Genomic DNA, 25,084 nt, shown 5'->3' on the forward strand with positions numbered 1-25,084 from the left:
TCCTGGAAGTCAGTAAGGTAATAAGTAAAATGTTTTATGTTCTTTTGTTCAAACTTTTTTCATTTTAATTTGTTATATTGTGTTCTATTAATTGATAACAACTCCGCTATTTTCAGAATGTCAACATTCAACTGTGCCACAGTCATTATTGCCTTGGTAGTCAGTGCTTATGGACATGACTGTACAAAATACAGCCTGACACCATCAGACCAGTCTATTATTGATATGATGAAGCATTACTTACATACCTCGCGGAAAGCGGACTGTCCTTTAACACCTTCACAACAAGGTAAGACAAAACGTAGAGAAATATACAAATCAAGGTAGCAAACAAAAGAGTATAACGAAAAACCGAACTCCAAGGAACAGTTTTACAGCAGGAGGATTTTGAGAGCTCCAAAAGGAGAAAACGTGCTATCTTTTCTTCTTTAATAATGTTCCTTGGAGTTCGGGTTTTCGTTATACCCCAATAGTATCATTAGAAAGAATAATTTATTTTTCTGCGGTCTATTCGTCTGAATTGTAACTCTATCAATTGTGTCTTTTTCCCAATTATGACATTTTGAAAGGAGAAAAGAAATTAGTGCAGTCTTTCAATTTCACCTTTCGATATAATTGATGATGTACTGTCTCTTTATACTAATATATTCAGTGATCACTTACATTCAATATATCCAAGTGAACTTGAAATTAAAGATACTATCAACACAGTTAAATCTGCTTCATATTTAGACCTTTTTCTCGAAAAGACTACGTACTGATGGTAGGTTAAATACCCAAATTTATGACAAACTCGATGATTTTAATTATCCTAAAGTCAACTTTCCATTTCTTTATAGCAACATTCCAGAGGCATCAGCAAAGGGAGTATATGTGTCTAAATTGATACATTACTCTAGAGCTAGCTCAAAGTACGGGGATTTTGTTGATCGATGAATACTACTTTCTCAAAAGATGCTTAGACAGGGCTATGAATCAATCAAATTTAGTTCATCTATTAAGAAATCTAACGGTCACTTTCATGAGCTGATTACCCATATGACAAATATGTCAGAAATAATATTTGATATTCTTCCTCAGTCAGCATAACTTTCCATCATTACCGAACTGAACAAAGAAATAACACGACGGGTGCTGTATACCGTGCAGGAAATGCTTACCCTTCCGAAGCACCTGATTTCACTCCCGGTTTTTAGTGGAGTTCGTGTTGTTTCTAATATATTATTTATAACATAACTGTTGATGTAAATGTCTTTGTTTACTCCTTGGTTTTGAGTGTTATTGTCTTTGACTGAGGATGAACTTGTACTATGAGTGATGCATACATAACCGGAAAGTATAATCTTGTCGACACACACCGCAGAAAAATAAATTATTCTTTCTAATGATAATATTAGATGTGATTAAATAAAGAATTTTCTTTTTGTTAAATTTATATAATTTTTTATATCTACACCAAAAGGTTCATTGAATTTGTATTAAATCATCAATTAAACGAATGCCAAAAGCGAAAACGTTTACAGTTAATTTTTTTTAGATAGGACGGACTAAGCTTCTCTAGTCATGTATCTTCAATACGGTTTAATAACATATAATAGCGATTAAATTTGATTATTTAAGATATTGGTGTGACATATGTGAGATGGGGAAAGAAAACTTGTCCTGAAAATTCGGACATTGTGTATACAGGTATGTGTTTTCAATATTATCATCATTTTACGTAAATCAGAGAATTCCTTCACATTGAATAAAGCGCTAGAATGTAAAAGTACAGTTCTACTTGCTTACTACAGTTTTCTTTTCTTTTCAAAGACATATACTTATGTACCTTTTTAACGATAATGTACACTCATATATATTTTATGTATACTAAAAATCTTGTTATATTTTGTATCATTAGTTTTCTGTATAATTGACGTGATATTGTATTTATCGGAAATTAACTATTGTTGTCTCAGTGGAATTTTAATATCTAGCATGGCTAGGGTCTGGTCAAGGTTGAAGTTGTTGGCAGACAAATTGTTAAAAAAAAAAAAGAATAGTTAATGCTTGCGAAGCAATCTTAAAAACAGTGTTAAAGTCGCACTTAAAAGTCTCTACTACTTGCAGCTTAATACATTGAAAATTTAAAGATTGGTTTGAAATATCTTTGTCATTGTAACGTTCAGATAAGTAATGAGGAACATTGGTCAATTATTCCCCTTTAATGATAACACAGGTGGCAGTGCAGTAGATCAGGTCCAACACACAGCATCTCTTATCTATATCCTATTGAGAATTACATTGTTTGTTTGTATACAAATTATAATAATAAGTTTTTCATTACTTAATATCTTTTACTGATGTCGTGTTAACCTGGATGTGTCTTATAGAGATGAACATATGTTTTTAATTTATTTTTTTTAAATAAAAAATGGACATTTGCAACAAAAAGGAAAAAATATGAAATGCACATATAATTGATAGTCCTATAACATGTATAATATATGACTTGGGGGAATTATTTTCTTTTTCATTTTTTTTTTTTTTACTTATTTTGCTATTTATTTTTCATTTTTAGTATCAATTTGCATTAAAAAAATATGAAAAAATCAGCATTAAAATGTTAAATAACGAAAATATAATGCTAATGCATATACTATAAAACTAAAAGAATGAACAGCTAGCAAAAACATTTTAGTTTGCTGTGATCTTTATCATTGCAGAGCGATCATAAATCAGTTACAAGTTTTGACAATTGAACACTGAAGTGAAATATTCAATAAAATTAATTTGTAATTCAAAAAAAAAATATAGAATTTAACAATCTTAGATTATATGATATTCGTCAAGAACTACCGGTTTGAAATATTTTTCATAAAAAGAAGTTCTTTTATTTTTGCAATGAGTTGTAAGAATTCTTTAAAATTAAAAAAAAAAAGTAATTTGAAAGTAATAATTATTATTGTTGGCGAAACACTCATTAACACCCAAGTTACCTCAGACAAGTACGGAACCGATCTAGTGTGATTAGTTTATTTCGGGATGTATATTGACATTTGAGTGCTAATACTGAATTGTTTTCTGTTAATCCACTGAAAAAGAGGCAAAAAAAGAAGTGACCTCGACACAAATATTCCATATTTAATGTTTTTTGCCTTCTGACTGACTCAACTCTTGAAAGAGGAAAACTGTCATGTCAAAGTGAACTACAGAGACATGTTTACAATGAGCTGTCAGGTGCGTATTAGTAACATGCAACAGTCACACAGAGACTCTAAAATAATGAGATCTTTATTTATGTAACATTTTGTAGGTGATTTCTTGCTCTTTTTATTTTGATATAACACATTACTTTGAAAAAAAATGAGTTATTTTATGTTCCCAGTCGTAGGTATTTCGGAAATCTATTGTTGATCAATTGCTGAGCTGTATTGAAAAGTATTTAACCCTTTTGTTTTAGATATCAGTGGCGGATCCAGAACTTTTCCTAAGGGGGGCCTGCTGACTGACCTAAGGGGGGTCCGCTCCAGTCATGCTTCAGTGATTCCCTATATAATCAACCAAATTTTTCCCACGAAAGGGGGGCCCTGGATCCCCTAGGATATCCCCCCCCTGGATCCGCATATGGATATATATCTATTGAGTTTGATGTAAAAATGTGCAGTCATTTCCAAAATTCTAATTTCTGTCATTTGATTCTCGTTTTAAAAGAATTAAAGTATCTTAATGGAAAAAAACCCATCAAATTTGAAATTGAAAGCTAGGTTTTGTTTTTTATTTGTCCTATATACAAGTATAAAGATTTCTACCTTTAAATTAATGAAATTTATTTAAATCATACTATATTTTATATATTTGTGTAAACAATTTGATTATTATTAAATACTCACAAATATATACATGTACCTTAAACAACACTTTTACATTCCATTCTTTAAAAAAATTAATAAAGAAAGAAACACATTCATTTAATTTATATCTTTACTTGTAAGTATGTTAACAAAAACTCTCTCAATTTTCTTCCACTGCATGATAATACACATGCACTCCTTAAGTTTTTTTTTAGTTCAGGCTATCAGGGACTTTCTATATTAAGTAAGTATAGAAAGTCACTGATGGAATGTATTCAAAATTTGACACATCTGTCATTTATATACTAAATAGTGAATAAAATAAAAATAGTGACAAAGAATTTATTTTAATCATAATAAGACTTATCAGCATACACATATTTTTGTATCATATGTGGCAATGAATGCTTGCTGGCTTTCTTATCATACAAACAGATGTTAATTGTTGGACCTGATCTACCACAGCGCCACCTGGAATTAAGTGGGGATAATCTTCACCAATGTCTCTCATTGGAATAAAAAAAAATGAAATTTAAAATAAGACAATAATCATAAATTATTCAGGGCAGGTTGGAGGTAACTACTATACTAACAAAGGAGGAGGTTCCAACTGGCTTTGTTTACCCAATGACCCTGAAAATGGTAAAGTATCATCCAATAGTAATGATGGACTATATGGTGCCGAGTACCAGATACATTCGAAACCATTTGGGTTTACTGCAGGTTTGAATGACAAAGAGGTTCTATGCTCTGTGTGCAGGAGAAAAGGAAAAGTTTCTGTTTTAATGATAGCAGGTAATTATTAACATTTATTTGTTTATAATCTTGAAAAGTATGATAAATATGGTCAAAAATCAAAAAAAAATTAAAAAAAATAAATGGCATTTAAGAATGTTTTGTTCTGTATATTTGCAACCTTATATTCGAAGGAAAAAGTTGGAATGATTTTAATATAGATTTTTTTTTTTTTTTTTTATATATTATGACTTTTTTTGAATTTAGGAAGGAAGTCCTGTTACAAAGGATGGAAATCTGAATATAACGGCTTCCTGATGACTCAATATAAAAGCCATAACAATGTAGACTTTATCTGTATGGACGGAGAGGCAGAACCATTGGACAATCGATCCTCCAACGAAGAAGGTGCTTTGTTATATCCCGTCAGAGCGAAATGTTGTGCTCTGAGATGCCCTCCATTCAAAGATAACACTGATGTGCTGTGTACCGTTTGTACAAAATAAAAACATAGAACGTCCTGGGATTTAACTAATTTGTTGTCATTTTAATGTTAAATTAAACATTGCCATAAAAGCGGAAGGTTTGGTATGCCACAAAACCAGGTTCAACCCACCATTGTTTTTCTTTACATGTCCTGTACCAGTCAGGAATATGGCCATTGTTATATTATAATTCGATTCGGTGTGTGTTATATTTTTATGTTGTATTTCTGTTTTGTCGTAGTTCCCCTCTTATATTTGATGCCTTTCCCTCAATTTAAGTTTGGCATTTGGATTGTAAATTTTGAGGATAACAAGAAGTGATTATCTTGTTTTTCTAGTTCTTATGAGATGTTGTCGGTCAGGTATATCAAATTGTTTTTATTATTGTTTTGTCTTTGTCCTTATGTACGTTTTGATGTAAAAACAATAGCTATTACAATTGTACAATAGTGGATTCAATATTAAATATTCGTTATACTTTACGATATTTATTCATTAGAACGCATACTAGTGACTTAATCATGAAAATAACACTTCATGCATTTTGTTTGTCCGAAGCACTTAATTGATAAATCTTCATATGGAACTCTCAAAGAAGAAAAACATGTTGTAACATGAATGATAATGTTTCCTTTGATGTTTGAGAGAATTAACTTCAATTATTTAGGAGTGTGTAAACCTAAGGATTTTTAATTATTACACTCTATATTCCTGCCGTTTACTGCTTGTTATAGGAAAGGCATTGAGAGGGATGAGCTAAGACCAGTGACATAACTTATTATTATATCAAGTTAATGCAATATTCCAAGCTCCTCCCTCTATGCCTAACATATGAGACTTCACCTCCTTGGACTTGCCGCTTCTTCTTGTTTTCTGAGTTATTTGGCCTCCCGGGGAGGATTTAGAATGAACATCCACTTCATTGGATAGTTGTCTAATTGGCAATTATACCACATCTTCTTATTTATATACTAGTAATTTTTGGGCTCTTAATAGCTTCCTGTTTTGAGTGACCCAAGGCTTTGAGTTGAAGACCGTACTTTGACCTATAATGTTTTTTCTTTTACAAATTATGACATAGAGGGAGAATTGTCTCTTGGCACTCATACCACATTTTCTTATATCTATAAAGGTGAATTAGCAAAAGCACGTTTCTATCGACAAACATCACCCTGGGGAGCGTTGTCTAAAATATTCCAGCTAACACTTTGACATTATATTTCAAGAGGGGAGGGAAAGATACCAGAGGGACAGTTAAACTCATAGATCGAAAATAAACTGACAATACCATTGCTAAATAGAAAATAGGCAAATAATATAGTACACAATTTAACATTTGTACGGACTGCAACGGCAATAGTGGTTTCTTTGTTAGCCTTAAGATGTAATTTGTTTCGTACAATGTTTGATTACTGAACTGAAAATGGACGCTAATTAAACTATAAGATTTGAAAACAAAAATATGACAGAGACGACGGAAGCCAATCAGAATGACCTAGATCTAGTGACATATATGTTGCGGGGGTCCAAGAAATTGTACGGATTGCAGATGCAATGGTCGTATCTTTGGTAGATTAAAGATAGAAGATTCTCGCTAAATACATCACGCGACCATCGTAATCAAAATGGACGACAAGTGGCATCAATCTTAATTTTAAAAACAGATTTTTTGACGGATACCAAGCTGAGTGCTTTAAATCTATTGAAATACATACATTCACGTAAAAAAAATCACATTTACTGCAGATTAGTATAGTGTGACAGAATTATTTTATTTTTTCAAAGACAATAACAGGCATTAAATGTCTGTTTTCTGTGGACTTTCACATAAATCAAAAGCGTCAAAATAAAAATATATTCCTTTTCTTCAGGTATAAAAATAAATTATAAAAAATACAACTTGAAAAACTGATGGCGCCTCCGTGCATAGTTTTTACATCATTCAAACAGTGCTTCTTCTCATTTTTAATGTTGTATCCATCATCTGTACGCAGTTCATCTAATGTATTTGAAACAGTCGCGTTTTCATCTTCGCTGGAAAGAACATGTGGGTTCAAGTTTTTGACACATTCTTTTAAATGGTCTCATTGCTATAAAAAAAAGAAGATGTGGTATGATTGCTTATGAGACAACTATCCACAAAAGACCAAAATGACACAGGCATTAACAATTATAGGTCACCGTACGGCATTCAACAATGAGCCCATACCGCATAGTCAGCTATGAAAAGCCCCGATAAGACAATGTAAAACAATTCAAACGAGAAAACTAACGGCCTTATTTATGTAAAAAAGTGAACGAAAACAAATATGTAACACATAAACAAACGGCAACCATTGAATTACGGGCTCCTGACTTGAGACAGGCACATACATAAATAATGTGGCGTGGTTAAACATATAAGTGGGATCCCGACCCTCCCCAAACCTGGGACAGTGGTATAACAGTACAACATAAGACCGAACTATGAAAATCAGTTGAATAAGACTTAACTCATCAGATGAATAAAAATACAAGTGGGCGTGGCCGGGTACTTATACATCCCTAGTTTTGTGAGCACTCACTGATGCCATGGAGCGGTTAGCAGTTCTAGTGATGATTTATTATTTAGCAATACCTAGCTTTGGTATAGAGCGGTTGCACAAGTGCGTTTTCAAGATGATTTGTGTAGTTCCCTAAAAGTCCACCTTTTTGACACAACTGGCGCATTAGTCCGTGTAATTAATCTTTCCCATGCATTTGGAGCGGTTATCGATCAAATGCTCCAGAGCCTACAGCAGCCTGCAAGTACTCTTCGTAGTAAGCAATTATGCATCTTTGACCTATAAAGTAAAAAACAAATCGAGGTGTTTTTTCGCTTGCTTCTATTCAAGGAAAATTATAAAAGAGGTACGAAAGATACCAAAGGGACAGCCAAACTCATAAATCTAAAAACAAACTGACAACGCCAAGGCTAAAACTGAAAAAAAGACAAACAGAAAAACCATAGTTCACACGACACAACATAAAAAAGTAAAAAATAAACAACACGAACCCTACCAAATACTAGGGGTGATCTCAGGTGTTCCGGAAGGATAAGCAGATCCTGCTCCACATGTGGCACCCGTCGTGTTGCTTATGTGATTACAAATCCGGTAAATAGTCTAATTCGGTCTGTCTCATTCATGAAAGGGAAGGGGATTGTAGTTACGACGTAAGGAACATATCCGATATCATTTGTGAAACGGTTATTTTATAACGGTCAACCAACTCGTGATATCGTCCGTAAAATTTACGAAGGGATGATTTCAACTTCACCATTTGGAACTCTTGGTTTAAAAGCTTCCTTGTGAGCAGTAACCCTCTATAACAGTTACAGTAATATTTTGCAAACTTATCGTTTTTATAAGAATTTCGTATATGAGTTAATGGTTTGAAATGATTGATTAGTTGTTGCTGTTTAACGTCACTTTCAACATTTTTGGCTATATATCGGTGGTCCGTTTTTTTTTATATTAAAAAATGAAGTCGGAATTGCCGGGTGAAATGAAATAATTTAAAAAGAATATGATACGGGTACATCCGTAGACTAATTTATCCAATTATAGCAGTGCAATTTTATTCAGAAAACCTTATCGTGTAAAGTTTAATTTCGTTTTGAGTTTTGACTTTCAAAATGATTTATTGATTGATATTGGTGATTGACTTTGGTGTTTAATGCCATTTTAAGCACCATTGGCCATATCGTGGCCGTCAGGTTTTTAAAAACACAAGTACACTATGTGCACTATTATTTTGTATGTTTAATGGATCATAAAAATGGGGGGAAACCTTTAAAATTAGAAGAATCATATCAAAGGAAAAATGTGTACTTAGTTTCAAGTTGATTGGACTTCAACTTCATCAAAAACTACCCCGACCAATAACGAACGGAGGAACAAATAGACGCACAGACCAGAAAACATAATGCCCATAAATGGGACATAAAAAAAGAATACGAAACGGGTACACGGGTAAAATAATTTTCTGAAATAATTTTCTGTACTTAAATTGGTCATTATAAAGGCGTGTAAATAAACCAACTTACCGCCTTGCGAATAGTGCGTTATATCTTTATTCGATAACTGCATGTGTCCGTGGCATCTTGAAATGTCCCGACGGTATCACCAGCCCAGTAGTCAGCATTTCGGTGTTGACATGAATATCAATTATGTGGTCATGATATAAATTTCCTGTTTACAAAACTTTGAATTTTTGGAAAAACTAAGGATTTTCTTATCCCAGGCATAGATTACCTTAGCCGTATTTGGCTCAACTTTTTGGAATTTTGGATCCTCAATGCTCTAAAACTTTGTATTTGTTTGGTTTATAACTATTTCGCTATGAGCGTCACTGATGAGTCTTATGTAGACGAAACGCGCGTCTGGCGTACTAAATTATAATCCAGGTACCTTTGATAACTATTTACACCACTGGGTCGATGCCTCTGCTGGTGGACGTTTCGTCCCCGAGGGTATCACCAGCCCAGTAGTCAGCATTTCGGTGTTGACATGAATATCAATTATGTGGTCATGATATAAATTTCCTGTTTACAAAACTTTGAATTTTTCGAAAAACTAAGGATTTTCTTATCCCAGGCATAGATTACCTTAGCCGTATTTGGCACAACTTTTTGGAATTTTGGATCCTCAATGCTCTTAAACTTTGTATTTGTTTGGTTTATAGCTATTTCGCTATGAGCGTCACTGATGAGTCTTATGTAGACGAAACGCGCGTCTGGCGTACTAAATTATAATCTTGGTACCTTTGATAACTATTGTTATATCTCCAGATGAATTTAATAAATTTTCTTGTTGAATCAATACTAATTTCAAACTGATCACAATTAATACTTCTGTGCTCGTCGAGGCCTCTTAATCCAAATAACTTGCAGTTATAAAAGAAAACGAGGTATTGTAAAGAGCAGCACTACTTTTTCCAAAAACACTATTAACCCACAAGAGTTCTTCATCCTCGTGTGATGTTGTACCGACTTTGCGCGTTTTCGTTACTAGTCCCTTGGACAGATAATCTTTCATCTAAGAATCTAATACAAGCAAAACCATAGAAAAACGACCATCCTTTTCATCCAGCAAGATCTTGTCGTTAACTTTTATGTCTCTAAGGTGTCTGAGTAGACCGCAAATGAAATAATATAAAGATAATGGTTGGTAATTGCCGCCCTTCTTTTTTAGCTACCATAATAGACCGCTGAATCCAGAAATTCATTCTTATAGATAGATAGTCTTTTTGTTGCATCAAAGCACACATGGACACTTAAAAGAAAGAAATTAAAAAAACCGTTATGATATACATTTTGCATTGTACTGTTTGATTTTTAATTTATGCTTGTTTGTTCAATGGAAATTAAGGCCTCCGATCACTTGTGTAACTTCTACATAACAGTTTTTTTTCTCAGAAATATGATTCCAAATATATTTATGAAGATAACCTTTAGTTTACAAATACTCATAGAGGCAACCTTTTTATTTCAGTTTAATTGTGTTACTACTGCTAATATGTATCAGAAGAGGAGGATTAAAAAAGCTTGTGTGCTTTCGGCAAAAAATGTTTCAACAGTTTGTTATACATGTTAATATTTTTTCTCTCTATTTCATTTCCTTTTCTTTTTTTTTTTTGAAAATATCAAAATGAAAATGAGTTACGATTGCCAATGAGTCCAAATGACATAGACATTAACAGCTATAGGTCATCGTAGGAAGCCCATTTTATTGTCCCTCTCGGTGTGCTAGATTACATTTCTGCATTGAATAATAGAAATTTATGAAGAAGCAGTTGGCACCTGCTATAAAATAAATCGCCCAACCGAAAACCAGGCATTATGTTATAGCTGACATCTTCATATTCACTGTATTCATACGCAAGTCATAATAGACACAGGAAAATAAGATTCATCAAATATGATTTCCTAGGTCATAAAAATGACACGATGACCCCTAACAGATTGTTGAATGCAATCGGTCCACAAGAGGCAGTACAGTTTCCTCGTGGTTGTTACATGCAATACCATATATCCATCTGAATATACTATTGCAATACCATATATTGTAAGGCAGATAAGCAATCAAAATGCAATAACCCGTGATCACCATAAATTTTTCAATGAAAGATTCGCGTAATAATAGGTTTTTGTAGAACATAAGACTAATGAAAATTTATAAGATAATAGGTTCACTTTATAAACATAGTCGGACTGATATTGCACCTATTGTAGACCTATACGCTATCCCTACCTGCTTCATGATTTATGTACATCATAAATGAATTGTATCAACAAAAATAAAATGTTTATTACTTGCATTAGTGTGACAAATAATGGTTGATTTTAACTCTGCATGTTAGGATAGATTCATTTGAAATGATGAATTGAAGCAATGCCTCTTCTAGTGTTTTTTTTTGTTTTAAATTTCAAACAATATAATGGAGTCAAAAGGTTGATTAAATTATCTTTATAAATTGTCATTATTTACCTCACTACTTATGTAAGTTTCTGTATCGGTTTTGGTTACGGGTTTGCTTTCGATATCGGCTTATGATGAACATGAATAATTAGAGATGAAGTTGATGACCAGGTAGGAATCGCTTAGTTTCACGAATTTGAAAAACTTTGAAAAGTTATCTTAGATACTATTTAATCGTCTAACAGCAATGAAATGCATTTTGATTTTCAAATACAAATATATTGATCGTTGGCACGAACGTCCTTTTATTCAGATTTTCGAGTACATATGGTTACATAGCTTCTCAAATAGTTTGGTATATATGAATATTTGTCTTTCATTTGTTTTGGATTTTTCCGGTCCCGTTCTGAATTTAGGTTAATCCCGAAAAAATTTTGAGCCGCACCAAATGTTTTAAGTAACAATTGTCATGGCTCATGCGTCAAATTTGCGATTAGCTTAGGTTAAGGTTGTTCAAATATTTTAATATTTTTAACAATAGTATATTTGTTAGAAAGTTATCAAACATTTGTAGTATCTTCTTAAGTCTCTTCAAATGGACATTGTGAATCGGTTATATGACAGTTGTTGTCCATTTTTTTTATGTGATTTATCATTTGAATTTACCATTTGATTAGGGACTTTCCGTTTTGAATTTTCCTCAGAGTTCAGTACTGTTGTGATTTAACTTATTAGTATCAATCTTTACATGTTAGACGCAGGGTTATTGTAAGTTGAAAGAAACTGGTGTTCTTTTCATGAGAAGTGACTTAAGTTTGAGCATTTGATTCCGTCATTATTTTGATAAGGGACTTTCCGTTTCGACCTTTTTTTTTTGGAGTTTGGAATTTTTGTTTTTAGATTCAATTTAGTGTGTAAAAATAGTTTGATGATTGAAAACTACTTTAGCATTGTATGGTTAATCTATTCGAACTAAATATATTATTATGTATTTATCATAAAAACCTGTAATAAAAATGTTGATACTCAAGGAAAATACAAATAAAAGTTGTAAAAAATTGTGTAATTAAATATTTGTTTGAGAGTATTTGCCTACAGAATTCGGAAATCAATAACAAATTCTTTGAAATACTCTACCTTTAATAGAAATACATGTATGTTTTAAAAAACATAAACAGCTGGTACATTTGAATCAATACAAATGTGATCGTATATTCTGGCCAGCCATGTTCTCATATTTTGTGTAGGAATGTTATATCATTTCATGATAAGATTAATGTGGTATGGTTGGCATTGATATTTTTCGATTAAATCGGTTATATATATATGTGTTGGTACTTTCTTTTTTTTTAAACTAATTCAAACCCTTTCGTCATATATAAACCACTCGATCGATTGATACCAATGCAATTTGAATTAATTCTTTTTGCTGTTTTTTTTTCTTTAGAAAATAATATTTAAATTATACTCTCACTAAAATATCATACTCTAATGATGAAAAAGATACAAGTTACATACCCATCACAACTGTAATACGTTACTACACCAAAACTAACGAATTTGATTAAAAAACAGTAAATAAAAAAGGTAAATTTCTTCTTATAGTTATAAAAGGTACCAGGATTATAATTTAGTACGCCAGACGCGCGTTTCGACTACATAAGAATCATCAGTGACGCTCATTTCAAAATATTTATAAAACCAAACAAGTACAAAGTTGAAGCATTGAGAGTTCAAAATTCCAACAAGTTATAGAATTGATCAGAATTTTCTTGAAAATTTTTTTTTTTTAATATGAAGTTTCATATGGCTTTAACGGTCAGTTTTTTTTCTAGTTTTCGCCAATAAATCCCGGCCAATTTTATTCTAGTACGGTATACTTTTCTTAAATTTGAAGAATCCCTTGCACTTTTATGCGTAATCGTCTTTATTAGTAAGCAGTGTTAAACGTAGTCATATGTAACGGCAGGTATATGTTAAAACTAAACCTAAGTAAGCCAATAAGAAAAACCAGAGTGAGTATCTTTTAAAAAGTGTGTTCGGAATGTAATACTGAATTTTCTAAAAATCAGAGTTTTCATATTAAAGAAATACAATTCCAGTTATTTAGTTTAAAATATCAGCATTATCAGTACGGTATGCCAAATGATTTTGTTTTATTTAAATGTTTTTGTTTTTGATATCCCTAAAAGAAGCATAATGATAATATTCAGCTGAATACAACAATATATTACCTTAGTTAATCTTTATTACAAGGAGAGTTTTTTGTTGACTTACTGGGTTTAAATGTTTAAAGAAAATGTAAAAGAAATTTTCCTGTATCAAGGGACTTCAAAGAAGTACAGGTAAACTCATTATAAACACCGACCTTGATATCGTAATCGCTTGACGCCGTTTGTCAACAAAATACTCACCAGTGATGCTTGAATGAAAAAAATAGATGTCGAAAGAAAGTATGAATTTAACTACTATTTAGTACTCCAATGTTCCTGTAATTGTACTTGGTATATGCCAACTGAACGTTTTGCATCCCATCTACGGCATCTATACTTTCGGACCATATACAACGTTGAAATCTGTTTCAGTCATGTTATGTTCAAACTGGGGAGATGTTTCATCCTGTAACGTTTCAAAAATATATAAAAGATACTAACCAAATATTTGGGGGAGTAACACGATCGGAAACTTATATGGCCTTTTGTGGAAACATCTTTTCACTAGAGACTTTGGCAAGTATGGACTAAATATCTATGAGTATTTCGAATATGTTCTCATTGTGATTTTCTACAATATATTTAACTTTTCCTTGAAACTCCATTATGTAACCAAATTACGATACATCATTTTAAAAGAGGGAAGAAAGGTACCAGAGGGACAATCAAACTCATAAATCGAAAATAATCTGACATCGCCATATCTAAAAAAGAACAGAGAAACAGACAAACAATAGTATACATGACAAATAGAAAACTAAAGAATAAACAACACGAACCCCACCAAACACTAGGGGTGATCGCAGTTGCTCCAGAAGGGTAAGATGATCATGCTCCTCGTGTGGCACGCGTCGTATTAATCAAGTTATAACAAATCCTGTAAATAGTATAATTCTGTAAGTCACATTCATGAAAAGGAAGGGGATTGTTGTTAACACGCAAGGAATATATCCGATATCATCTGTGAAACGGTTATTCAATGACGGTCAACCAACTCGTGATTGCGTCAGTAAAAGGAGTGGGTTCAGTAAGATCCCTTTTTGGCCCCAAAATGTAGCAGTTTTACAAAATTGTGAAAATGTAATCATTAAGCTTTTTACTGGAAAGTAGAATGCTTCTGCTATATAAATAGTGGCTTTTTTTTTACAATACAGTGCACATTTATAGAGTACTAGGATCATTAAGTCATGCTAAATTACTGAAATCTACACAATTTGAGCTTTTTAGTTAAATTTTACACGGTTTCCGTCCTAAATGAAAGTGACCGCATTTGTTTTCATTCATAATAGTGAAATGTAAGTTGTATTTGATGATAATACATAACATATATAAAAGGTGAGGATGAACACGGATGCGGCCACTTTCATTTTTGACTAAAACCATCTGAAAAGTGACGTTTTTTTGGCATATTTGATAGATTTTTCATACTTAAGCTTGAAACAGAGCTTTTTTAATGACTATATCAGTTAAAATATTTCACATAAACTAATTGAATCAATTAAAATATATACTTAAGTGTTTAAAAAGTGTCCAAAATCTTTCGTTAGATGAACCTAAATGTTGAGGCCTTACCAGTCCTACTCCTTTAAGAAGGGATGATTTCAACTTCACCATTTGGAACTCTTGGTTTAATAGCTTCCTTGCGAGCATCAACCATTTATCAAGAAAATCATGATAAGAAATACAAGCATATGAAACATTGCATTTAAAATTAACATTGATTTACTCATGGGATCTTTGCATCGGAAATAAACAATTTATTCTAAAACCACTTGTTGGCAAATACATGTTCACCGATTTCACTCAAATTCTGATATTACATTGCTGACAATGTAAACCATTTATCCAAATTATAAAAAGTCTTGAATAAATAATTTACAGGGCATGGCATAATAATATGAAACTTTGTTTCATGTTTAATTTACTTTCGAACTGTTTTCATCTGAGCGTCACTGGATAGTCTTGTGTGGACCAAACGCGCGTCTGACGTATAACATTTTAAAACTGGTACTTTGTGAGCTACCATTCGTGTATTTCTCTGCTCTAAATGTTCTACCATTCATTTGTATTGTAGAATTATCATGTAATGTTGTCATTTTAATGTCATTTTTAACATTGCCATAAATGCGGGAGGTTTGGAATGTCACAAAACCAAGTTCAACCCACCCTTTTTTTTCTTAGAATGTCCTGTACAAAGCAAGGAAAACAGCCAATGTTATATTATTGTCCGTTTCTGTGTGTGTTACCTTTCAATGTTATGTTTCTGTTTTGTCGTAGTTTTCCTCTTATATCTGATGTGTTTTCCCTCAGTTTTAGTTTTTTGTACCCGGATTTGTTTTTTCGCAATCGATTTATGAATTTCGAACAGCGGTACACTACTGTTTACCTTTATTAGTCAAAATTTCATCTTATTAACTATCGAGATGACCCGGAATACAACCGTTGGTCACATACCACGATAAAGACATTATAAACATCAATACAAATAGATAAGTGGACCTCGTGCACATGGATTTTTCTATGTCTGTTTGATTTCAATTTTACGGTGAATTATCGATTATACCTGTATAAGAATGAATTTTTGTTTCACTTGCAATCTTGACATTCTTTTCTTTTAATAGCCTAACACGCATCAACCATGCATATTACATCTCTAGCTAAGGGGTTAAATTGGAGTTCACATAAATATGGCTTCAAAGAGGTCGAGTTATTCATTTGCAAGCGAATAGTTCCTTAGCGATGTTTCATAGCTCATTTAACTATTATTGAGCCATACTGGCTGATAATAATGAATTATTATTACAGTTTTTCCCTTTCATTTATGATTGAATCTCGTAGCTAGTATCCTTGTAACCACGAATATGACCTACCGAATTAGACTATTTCCCAGGTTTATGATAACATGAGCAACACGACGGGTGCCACATGTGGAGCAGGATCTGACTACCTTTCCAGAGCACCTGAGATCACACACCGCAACATACACCACCATCACTACCAGGTTAAGGTGGGGTTCGTTGCTTAGACTTTAGTTTTCTATTATATTCTTGTGTACGATTATGTGTCTGTTTGTCTTTTTATTTTTTTAGCCAAGGCGTTGTCAGTTTGTTTTCAATCTATGAGTTTAATTTTCCCTCTGGTATCTTTCGTCCCTTTTTTAAAGTCTTCATAAGTCATATTGTACGATGGCACTATCTTTATCGCTCTTATCTTTATTTTAACGTTATGCCCCTGTGTAGTTCTGACCATAATAATCTTACTCATTTACCAACATATTCCTTAATATTTCATATCTTTGATTAAGTCCGCCTTCAGCAATTAAGTTACAATATTTCGGCCAATCATTTTATCTTGAATTTGCTACTAGTAATATTGACTCAGATAATGTTAACCTGTTAAAATTTTAAAGTGAGAATTATGTTATCATATGCATGCTTACAAGAAAATATATTTATTGATTGTTAGTTTCTTTATGCCCAGCGACAAATTGTCGTGCATTTTTAGGACGAGAAACATTTACAAAAACTACAACAGATATCTGTAACTTCTGGAATTGAGGTCATCCCGGATACTTTTGAACTTTTGGCATATTGGATTGGGACAGAAACGCAACAAACAACCTACGGGCCCATCAAAGAGATTTTGCAAAGACTTATACGTACAAAAAGCATGACGTTCTCCTTAGACGAGACATCGGATTAATTCTCTCTATTTCAACATAAAAATGGTAGCATACGCTATAAATTTATTACTTTGGGATTTCATAAAGCAAATTTCGTTAATAGTGACAAACAAAAAGGTAAATCATGCTACACAGAAGAACAAGTAGTCAGTATGCTGGAGTTTCTTATCGACAACATATTTGTTGAGTTTGGAGGTAGACTTTTCCAACAAGTTGTCGGCATTCCTATGGGAACAAACTGTGCGCCTCTTCTTGCCGACCTCTTCTTATTTTCATATGAATCGGAGTTCCTCCAGACACTTGTCAAAAACAAGAGGATCAAAGAAGCCAGATTATTTAATTTCACTTTCAGATATATTGATGATGTTCTTTCCTTAAACAATCCGAACTTTTCTGATTGGGTTCCATTAATATATCCCCATGAACTCGAGATTAAAGAAACAACAGACACGGCTTCCTCCGCCTCATTTTTAGACTTATATCTCGAATTTGACTTACACAGTCATCTCAGTACCAGAATCTATGACAAACAAGACGATTTTAATTTCGAAATTATAAATTTCCCCCACCTTAGTAGCAATATACCAACTTCACCTGCATATGGGATATATATTTCCCAACTTATTCGATATTCAAGAGCTTGCAGCTCCTACTCAGACTTTGTAAAACGACATCAGTGTCTGAGTAGAAAGTTGATGAACCAGGGTATGTCAAAGAACGTCTCGTCCTTTTTCTAAAAAAGTTCATCGGAAGGTACCAAGACCTTGTTGATAAATATTCCGTATCAACTTCTCAAATAATACACGATGGTCTTGATGTATAGATTCTGCGTACTGATGTTGTGTATCATCTTAACAACATGTTTTATTGTTCTTTTATTTGTTTTTGTTCTATTATTAAGATTACTTTTACTGTTGAATGGTTTTATGTGATATCCGTTTGACGTGGCTCGGTACTTATACATCTCGTCAATGTGTTTGTATTGGCTTTCATTTTTTGGTGATTTGTTTTGTATATGTGACTCTTTGTATTTCTTTTGTGCTTATAACGTGACTCTGTACTTTAAAAGATCCCGTCAGTATGATATTTGTCTATAATATGTCATTATGATATATTTCTATTATGAATTACTTTATACGTTGAACCACAAACGTCAAAATCAATCTATGGCGTAGTGGAATTGACAATTTTTGGATTCTCATAAATTCTATGTATAACTTTTGGACTAATTTGAATCTCGGTCTATTTCTGTAATTTATTCTTACATACTTTTGATTTTTTAACTCTGTATGCGTACATTGCCTACGAAAAAAAATTAAAATTGTTTGTATGCACATTGAACATCAAATTTATGTGACGTATATAATTTTTCTAACGTCAGACACTCAAATCAATCCATGTGTTCTTAGACAGTAGATGTTATTGTGTCCTGTTAAATTGTTCCCTTTAAAAAGTTTTGGATTCTCATATATTCTATGTATAATTTTTGGACTAGTTTGAATCTCGGTCTATTTCTGTAATTTATTCTTACATACTTTTGATTTTTTAACCCTGTATGCGTACATTGCCTATGTAAATTTTAAAATGTTTGTATGCACATTGAACGACAAATTTATGTGACGTATATCATTTTTCTGACGTCGGACACTCCAGTAGATCCATGTGTTCGTGGATAGGTTTTTGTGTCCTGTTAAATTGTTCCTTTTAAAAGTTTTGGATTCTCATTAATTCTATGTATAACTTTTGGACTAGTTTGATTTCTGTAATTTATTCTTACATACTTTTGATTTTTTAACCCTGTCTGCGCTCATTGCCTATGTAAAATTTAAAATTGTTTATAATCCAGGTACTTTGGATAACTATTGTATGCACATTGAACGACAAATTTATGTGACGTATATAATTTTTCTGACGTCAGACACTCAAATCAATCCATGTGTTCGTAGATAGTAGATGTTGTTGTGTCCTGTTAAATTGTTATACGATGATGACTGATGTTCCCATATTTTGACTATTTTATTGATTGTGACTGTTTATTTAACGCATCATGTAAATGTAACGGAATTTGATGAGACTGTTATTAAAGTGAGAGGGTAGCGCTATAGAACCAGGTTTAATCCACCATTTTCTACATTTGAAAATGCCTGTACCAAGTCAGGAATATGACAGTTCTTGTCCATTCGTTTTTGATGCGTTTTGTTTTTTGATTTTGCCATGTGATTATGGACTTTCCAAATTGATTTTCCTCTGAGTTCAGTATTTTTGTGATTTTACTTTTTATGTTCGAAAGCATCACTTTGGCAAGGTTTAGTAGCTGGTTTTAAGACCTAAGCAATAATTTTTGGAGGTGTGACAGTCTTGTTTATGAAAAACCGCATTTGATATGCAATAAATATCTCGGTATTCTTTAGTTTATAAGTTATACATATGTCATACCTTCTTGATATATTTTCTGTGGTTTGTAAACTGTTCTGAAGATTTTTTTAAAATCAAGAAGGAAAAAAAGGAGGAATGTGCGTTAAGCTGAAAAGTGAGGGGAATCAGACCCAATAAATCTGAGATCATTTCTGCATAAAATACAGAAACTTACACCGGCGGAAGATTCCGTCAGCACCGATTTTATAGTTTTATTGCTTTTCTGTATAAGCTTCTGGTTTGAGAAGCGCCCTCTATATTCCCTTAATAATTGAGGCCGATGGTAAAGTATTGGCGAGAAAATGGTGTTAATATTGTAAAATTTGAACGATGAATCAGTCATTGACGATGGTTATGGAAATTGTAAAGATAGGTTTGAATTTGTAAAGTTATCACTTGATTTGACAGGATTTATTTTCAATGGAGAACATTTTAAACCAGTACAGTGTTTAGAATGGTTAAAATTGATTTGGGGTTCAAATCATTGTACCTTAAAAGTGCCAAAATAAATTTCAAATTCGAACGCCTGTTTAATGACTTATTTCGCATGAAGAGTTATATCAATGTCACCAGTTATGGGTAATGAAACAAATTTAATAATGTTGGAACGAAATTTTGTAGGCGCATAATGAGAGGAGTTTATTCTCTTTTTGGCAATGAAAAATCTATCACTAGATGTCGTTTATTCAAAAAACATATCAACCGCATCTGCAGATTTATCAGAAAATATATGTGATCCCGAGCTTACGAACGTTCGAAACAATCAATTATTCACTTTCAAAATTTGCAATAATGGTTTTGTAAAAATAATAATACGGTGGTCTATCAACTACTTTAACATGCTTTTAAAAAGGAGCCAATGAATGGCAGGTACACGAATATCGTATACAAACCTGTAATAATCTAGTTAAAAATAATTCAAGATCTTACATGAATAAAATGTACTACTTATAAACATGTAAGGAACTTTAAATATTGCTCATTTGTGATGTTATCATAAGAGGTAATAGAAACACGAGTTGTCCTCAGATGTCATATAAATACATGCACATTTGATAATTAAAGGCAACAGTAGTATACCGCTGTTCAAAACTCATAAATCCATGACCAAAACCGATAAAACAGTACTGAGTATCACTCTATTTGTCAAATAATAATTTGGGTCTACGTAAGCACAAGTAAGCACACAAATAAAAGATTTTATCGTATTCACTCCTAGCATGCCTGTAAAAGAGGGACGAAAAGATACTGAGGGACAGTCAAACTCATAAATCGAAAATAAACTGACAACGCCATAACTGAAAACGAAAAGGACTAACAGACTAACAATAGTTACATGACACAACATATAAAACTAAAGAATAAACAACATGAACCCCACCGAAAACTAGTGGTGATCTCAGGTGCTCCGAAAGGGTACGCAGATCCTGCTCCACATGTGGCACCCGTCGTGTTGCTTATGAGGTATTAAATCCGGTAAATAGTCCAATTTGGTAGGTCAATTTATGAAAGGAAAGGGGATTGTAGTTACGACGTAATGAACATATCCCATATCATTTGTGAAATGGTTATTCCATAACGGTCCACTAGCTCGTGATGGCGTCCGTAAAATTTAAGAAGGTATGATTTCAACTTCACCATTAGGAACTTTTGATTTATTAGCTTCCTTGTGAACAACAAGTCTGTATCAAGAAAATCATGATAGGAAATGCAAGCACGGGAATATCGTATCAATACGGAGATATATTCACCGTATGCAAGTGCTGCTGAATTGTTGCTTCTTTGAAATGTGCTGCTGGATTGTTGCTTCTTAGAAAAGTTTTACAATGGAAAAGCTCAAATCATCTCTTTTGGCGTAAAGTTTAGGTTTTTAATCGACCCTCATTGTCAATTTCTAGATGTAAGCCAAATTATATATAAAGCCTACTTAACTGTATCTGTTGTATCCTTTATCTCTAGTTCATTAGAGGTTTCCAGATTTGCTACCGTACCAACCGTAGTACGAAGTGGGAGCCGTCATTTAACTTTTGAAAATTATTGATGCATACACTTTATATCAACACATGTTTTAGGAATCATATGCAGAACTGTTTTGAAAATTTTTAGCTGTAATTTGGGACTAATTTCGTGTGGTTTCTTCTTGTATTCGTAGGAAACAATAGTGTGTGCACTCGATTATGCTTTAAAGCAACCGTTGCAAGTAACCGTTCGTACGAAAGGTTTATAGTTAAGAGTTATTTCCCCGTGGAATTACATAGATACAAAGAAGCTTAATTACAAAACAAATTTAAAACTTTATAAATTTTGGTTGTAATAACTTTATATATCATTGTAAAATGTTAAAGTTTTGTATTTATTTTGATAAGTTTTTAGAAAACATGATCAAATAAAATGAATTTGAACAAAATAAATTGACCTTAATAACAAAAGAAAAATGACAAAACTAATATAAAAATATAAAACAAATCGTTGTTCAGACTATACGCGTGAGTTCTAAAACCCTTGTCAATCAAAATTAAAAAAAAAGTCCATGGAGAAATACTTTATAAAAATTAATACTCTGTTACAAAAAACAGAAGGTGTCAAAACGTTTGATTTCTAACTATTGTACTGATTATGTATGTAATTATACTTTTAAATAACATTGCCTTGTGATAATTTTGTGTTATATGTAATATATATGTTGTATATATATGTTGAAGAATTAAATAAAGATAAAAAAAAAAATCAGACGCCCGGAAGAAATTATAAAAAATACAAGGTCGTTTATATCTTCATTTTGAACAATTATGCATAGAGATATGGCTGATATCGTACTTACTTGACATCCTTCCTTTTTTGACAATTATCTTTACCGTCGGGCTAAAGTTTTTCTTTATAAAAAAAAAACGTCATAAAATCAATGTACTCTATAAATTTAAGAAACATGTCCTTTTTTATTAACACAACTGTTCATATATCTTTTTCGCAGTAAGCCGAGAGAGAAAACTCAGAAAAACTGGAGTTAACTATTTTAAGTAGAAATCGTATTCATGATACTAATACATCATACCTGAACAAATTACATAGAAACGTTTACCAACCGATGAAAATGATCCTTAATTTTGAGTCCATAAATCAGTTGTAAATGGTGCAAAAGACATTATATAGCAACATAGTATTTTCCGTACAACATTACGAAGACTTAGAAAGACATATTCATATTGCATTAGACCATGATTAGACTAAGTGTAAATATAGCGTCAAATTATTGCCGTTATCAGTGAACAAAATACGCTGTGTTGTATGAAGTTTTTTTGGCAATGCTGTACGACAAAAGGATTAATGGATGGATATTGGTTTAACATTACCCCTCGTAGATTATATTATACTACTCCCACGTGCAGTACAAATTTTTACTCGCGACAATATTTACAAATATAAATGTAATAACAATATCTAGTGACATAATAATAATAAGCGAACACGATGAAGTAACATCGTGATGATAAATATTTCGACTCAAAAAATGGTTTTCGTTTGTGTCTTAAAGTTTATATTTTTTCTTCAAGTAATTAAAATAATCAACAATTTTATTAAAAAGTTCAGTGACAAAATATAAGGAAAAAGATAGATCGATGGTTTTACAATGTGTGTTGCGTTTTATGAAAAGATGTTGCTTCAATGATCGAAAAGATAGCTTAAGAAAATCAACACAATTTTGAACTCATTTTTGCCATAAGCACTTGTTCTAGTTTAGTGACGCATCTAGAACTTTTCATAAAAGGGGGGAGGGGGCGCTCCATCCATGCTTCAGTGATTCCCTATATAATCAACCAAATTTTTGCCACGAAAAGGGGGGCGGGCCCCAAGCCCCCTCCCCTGGGTCCGTCTGTGTAATCATTAACGACACCAGTAAGGTACAAGTAAGATATTATTAATAAGTAATTTCTAACTATTCCAATTTATATTTGAGTATTAGAAAACATTCTTTATTCTAATCCTTTTATTAATATATACAGAAAACAAAAACATAGCCATACAGAAACGCAAATCTATTTTTAGAATATAAAGGTCGAGGCAACTCAGTTCCAGTAAGGACTGTTTGATTCATTCTCTTGTGCACAAAATAAATTTTATCGTATAAAATCACGTGCAAGGTTTTCTAGAAGCAGAGAAATCGTAATAAAATAAAAGATTAATGTTTGTATCACTGATATGCAATTTTGTTTCTTTATTTTCATCATGATACATACAATAATCTCATGCATTGAATGAAACCTCCCAAACAACACCAACGGTTGTGTTACGTACCAACCGTACCTGATACGTAGCGAAATCTGGAAATCTCTATAAGAATAGATGCTTTCGACATAGTCACCAAATTTTGAATTATTTATTGAAAGAACACCATTTTTATAGCGGAAAATAGAGTCAAAGGATATTGCTAACTTTTTATCTTTCTTCTTAGAAGTTCCTGTATGAAGTCCGCCTCATAATAATAAAGAAAAAAGTCGACAATTCTTTCACATTGGAATGTCGATAGTCTGTAGAAAAACACGTTCTCCGACGGAATAAATATGTTGTCAATCAAAATATCAAGCATCTTGATAATGTCAGTTTCAGAAAATGTTGTGTTTGAATCAGAGTGATCCTTTACAAAGCAGGACGTATCCCTTTCTAAGACAAGATACTTGTATCTTTATTGGCAATTTTTTTTATGAAACAAAGCAATACCAACTCTTTCAATTTGTCTAGGAAAGTGGAATACTTGTATAAAGTTTAAAATTCAAATGTTTTAATACTATTACAAGATGAAAGAGGGATCTTTGGAATTTTAAGTATCCACCTCTAGAATGGGCAGTTTCACAATAACTTTGAAGCCCGTCTTTGATTGCAGATGTTAATAATTTAGAAAGAGATTTCGTGGAGCACTTGGAAGACCCAGCAATATACCATTGTTTGTAAGGACACTTATGCAGTTTAGGTATATAATACAGTAATGGAAGGTCCAGTTCATCATCTTTGGTTGAAATTCCAAAGGAACATAAAACAGACCTATGAATATCCAGAAATTCATCTGTGGTAAGTGTCGTGAGGTTATATGCTGGGTTTCAAAGTGAATTGTCAATACCTTATTCTATTAAGCAGTTAATGAAACTGTTCCAACTATCCGGGATATCTTTAAAAGTCAGATTACATGTTCCGCAAATACTCGATATTTCCTTATTGTTTTGATAATTTTTGCCTTAGAAATTAATCAGTTGCTCATTTTCATTACTTACTTACTTACTGTTTTTGT

At 32.4% G+C, this 25,084-nt stretch overlaps 1 protein-coding gene across 1 annotated transcript; it reads left to right on the top strand.

Moving 5' to 3' along the window:
* LOC134722505 (uncharacterized) lies at window positions 1-5,074 on the top strand. The gene is made up of 5 exons (XM_063586126.1): window positions 1-17; window positions 117-289; window positions 1,621-1,689; window positions 4,398-4,628; window positions 4,836-5,074. Exons 2-5 carry the CDS (start codon window positions 118-120, stop codon window positions 5,072-5,074), a joined length of 711 nt encoding a protein of 236 aa, XP_063442196.1. The 5' UTR covers window positions 1-17; window position 117.
* The last annotated feature ends 20,010 nt before the right edge of the window (window positions 5,075-25,084 follow it).

This window comes from Mytilus trossulus, chromosome 6 (assembly GCF_036588685.1).
Source record: "Mytilus trossulus isolate FHL-02 chromosome 6, PNRI_Mtr1.1.1.hap1, whole genome shotgun sequence".
In the NCBI taxonomy this organism is placed as follows: domain Eukaryota; kingdom Metazoa; phylum Mollusca; class Bivalvia; order Mytilida; family Mytilidae; genus Mytilus; species Mytilus trossulus.

Bases quoted from the DNA above. Each gene is read 5' to 3' on its own strand.
- LOC134722505 (XM_063586126.1), top strand. From the start codon at position 118: ATGTCAACATTCAACTGTGCCACAGTCATTATTGCCTTGGTAGTCAGT. The intron at 290-1,620 runs GTAAGACAAAAC...TGATTATTTAAG, and splicing joins TTTAACACCTTCACAACAAG to ATATTGGTGTGACATATGTG. The intron at 1,690-4,397 runs GTATGTGTTTTC...TAAATTATTCAG, and splicing joins TTCGGACATTGTGTATACAG to GGCAGGTTGGAGGTAACTAC.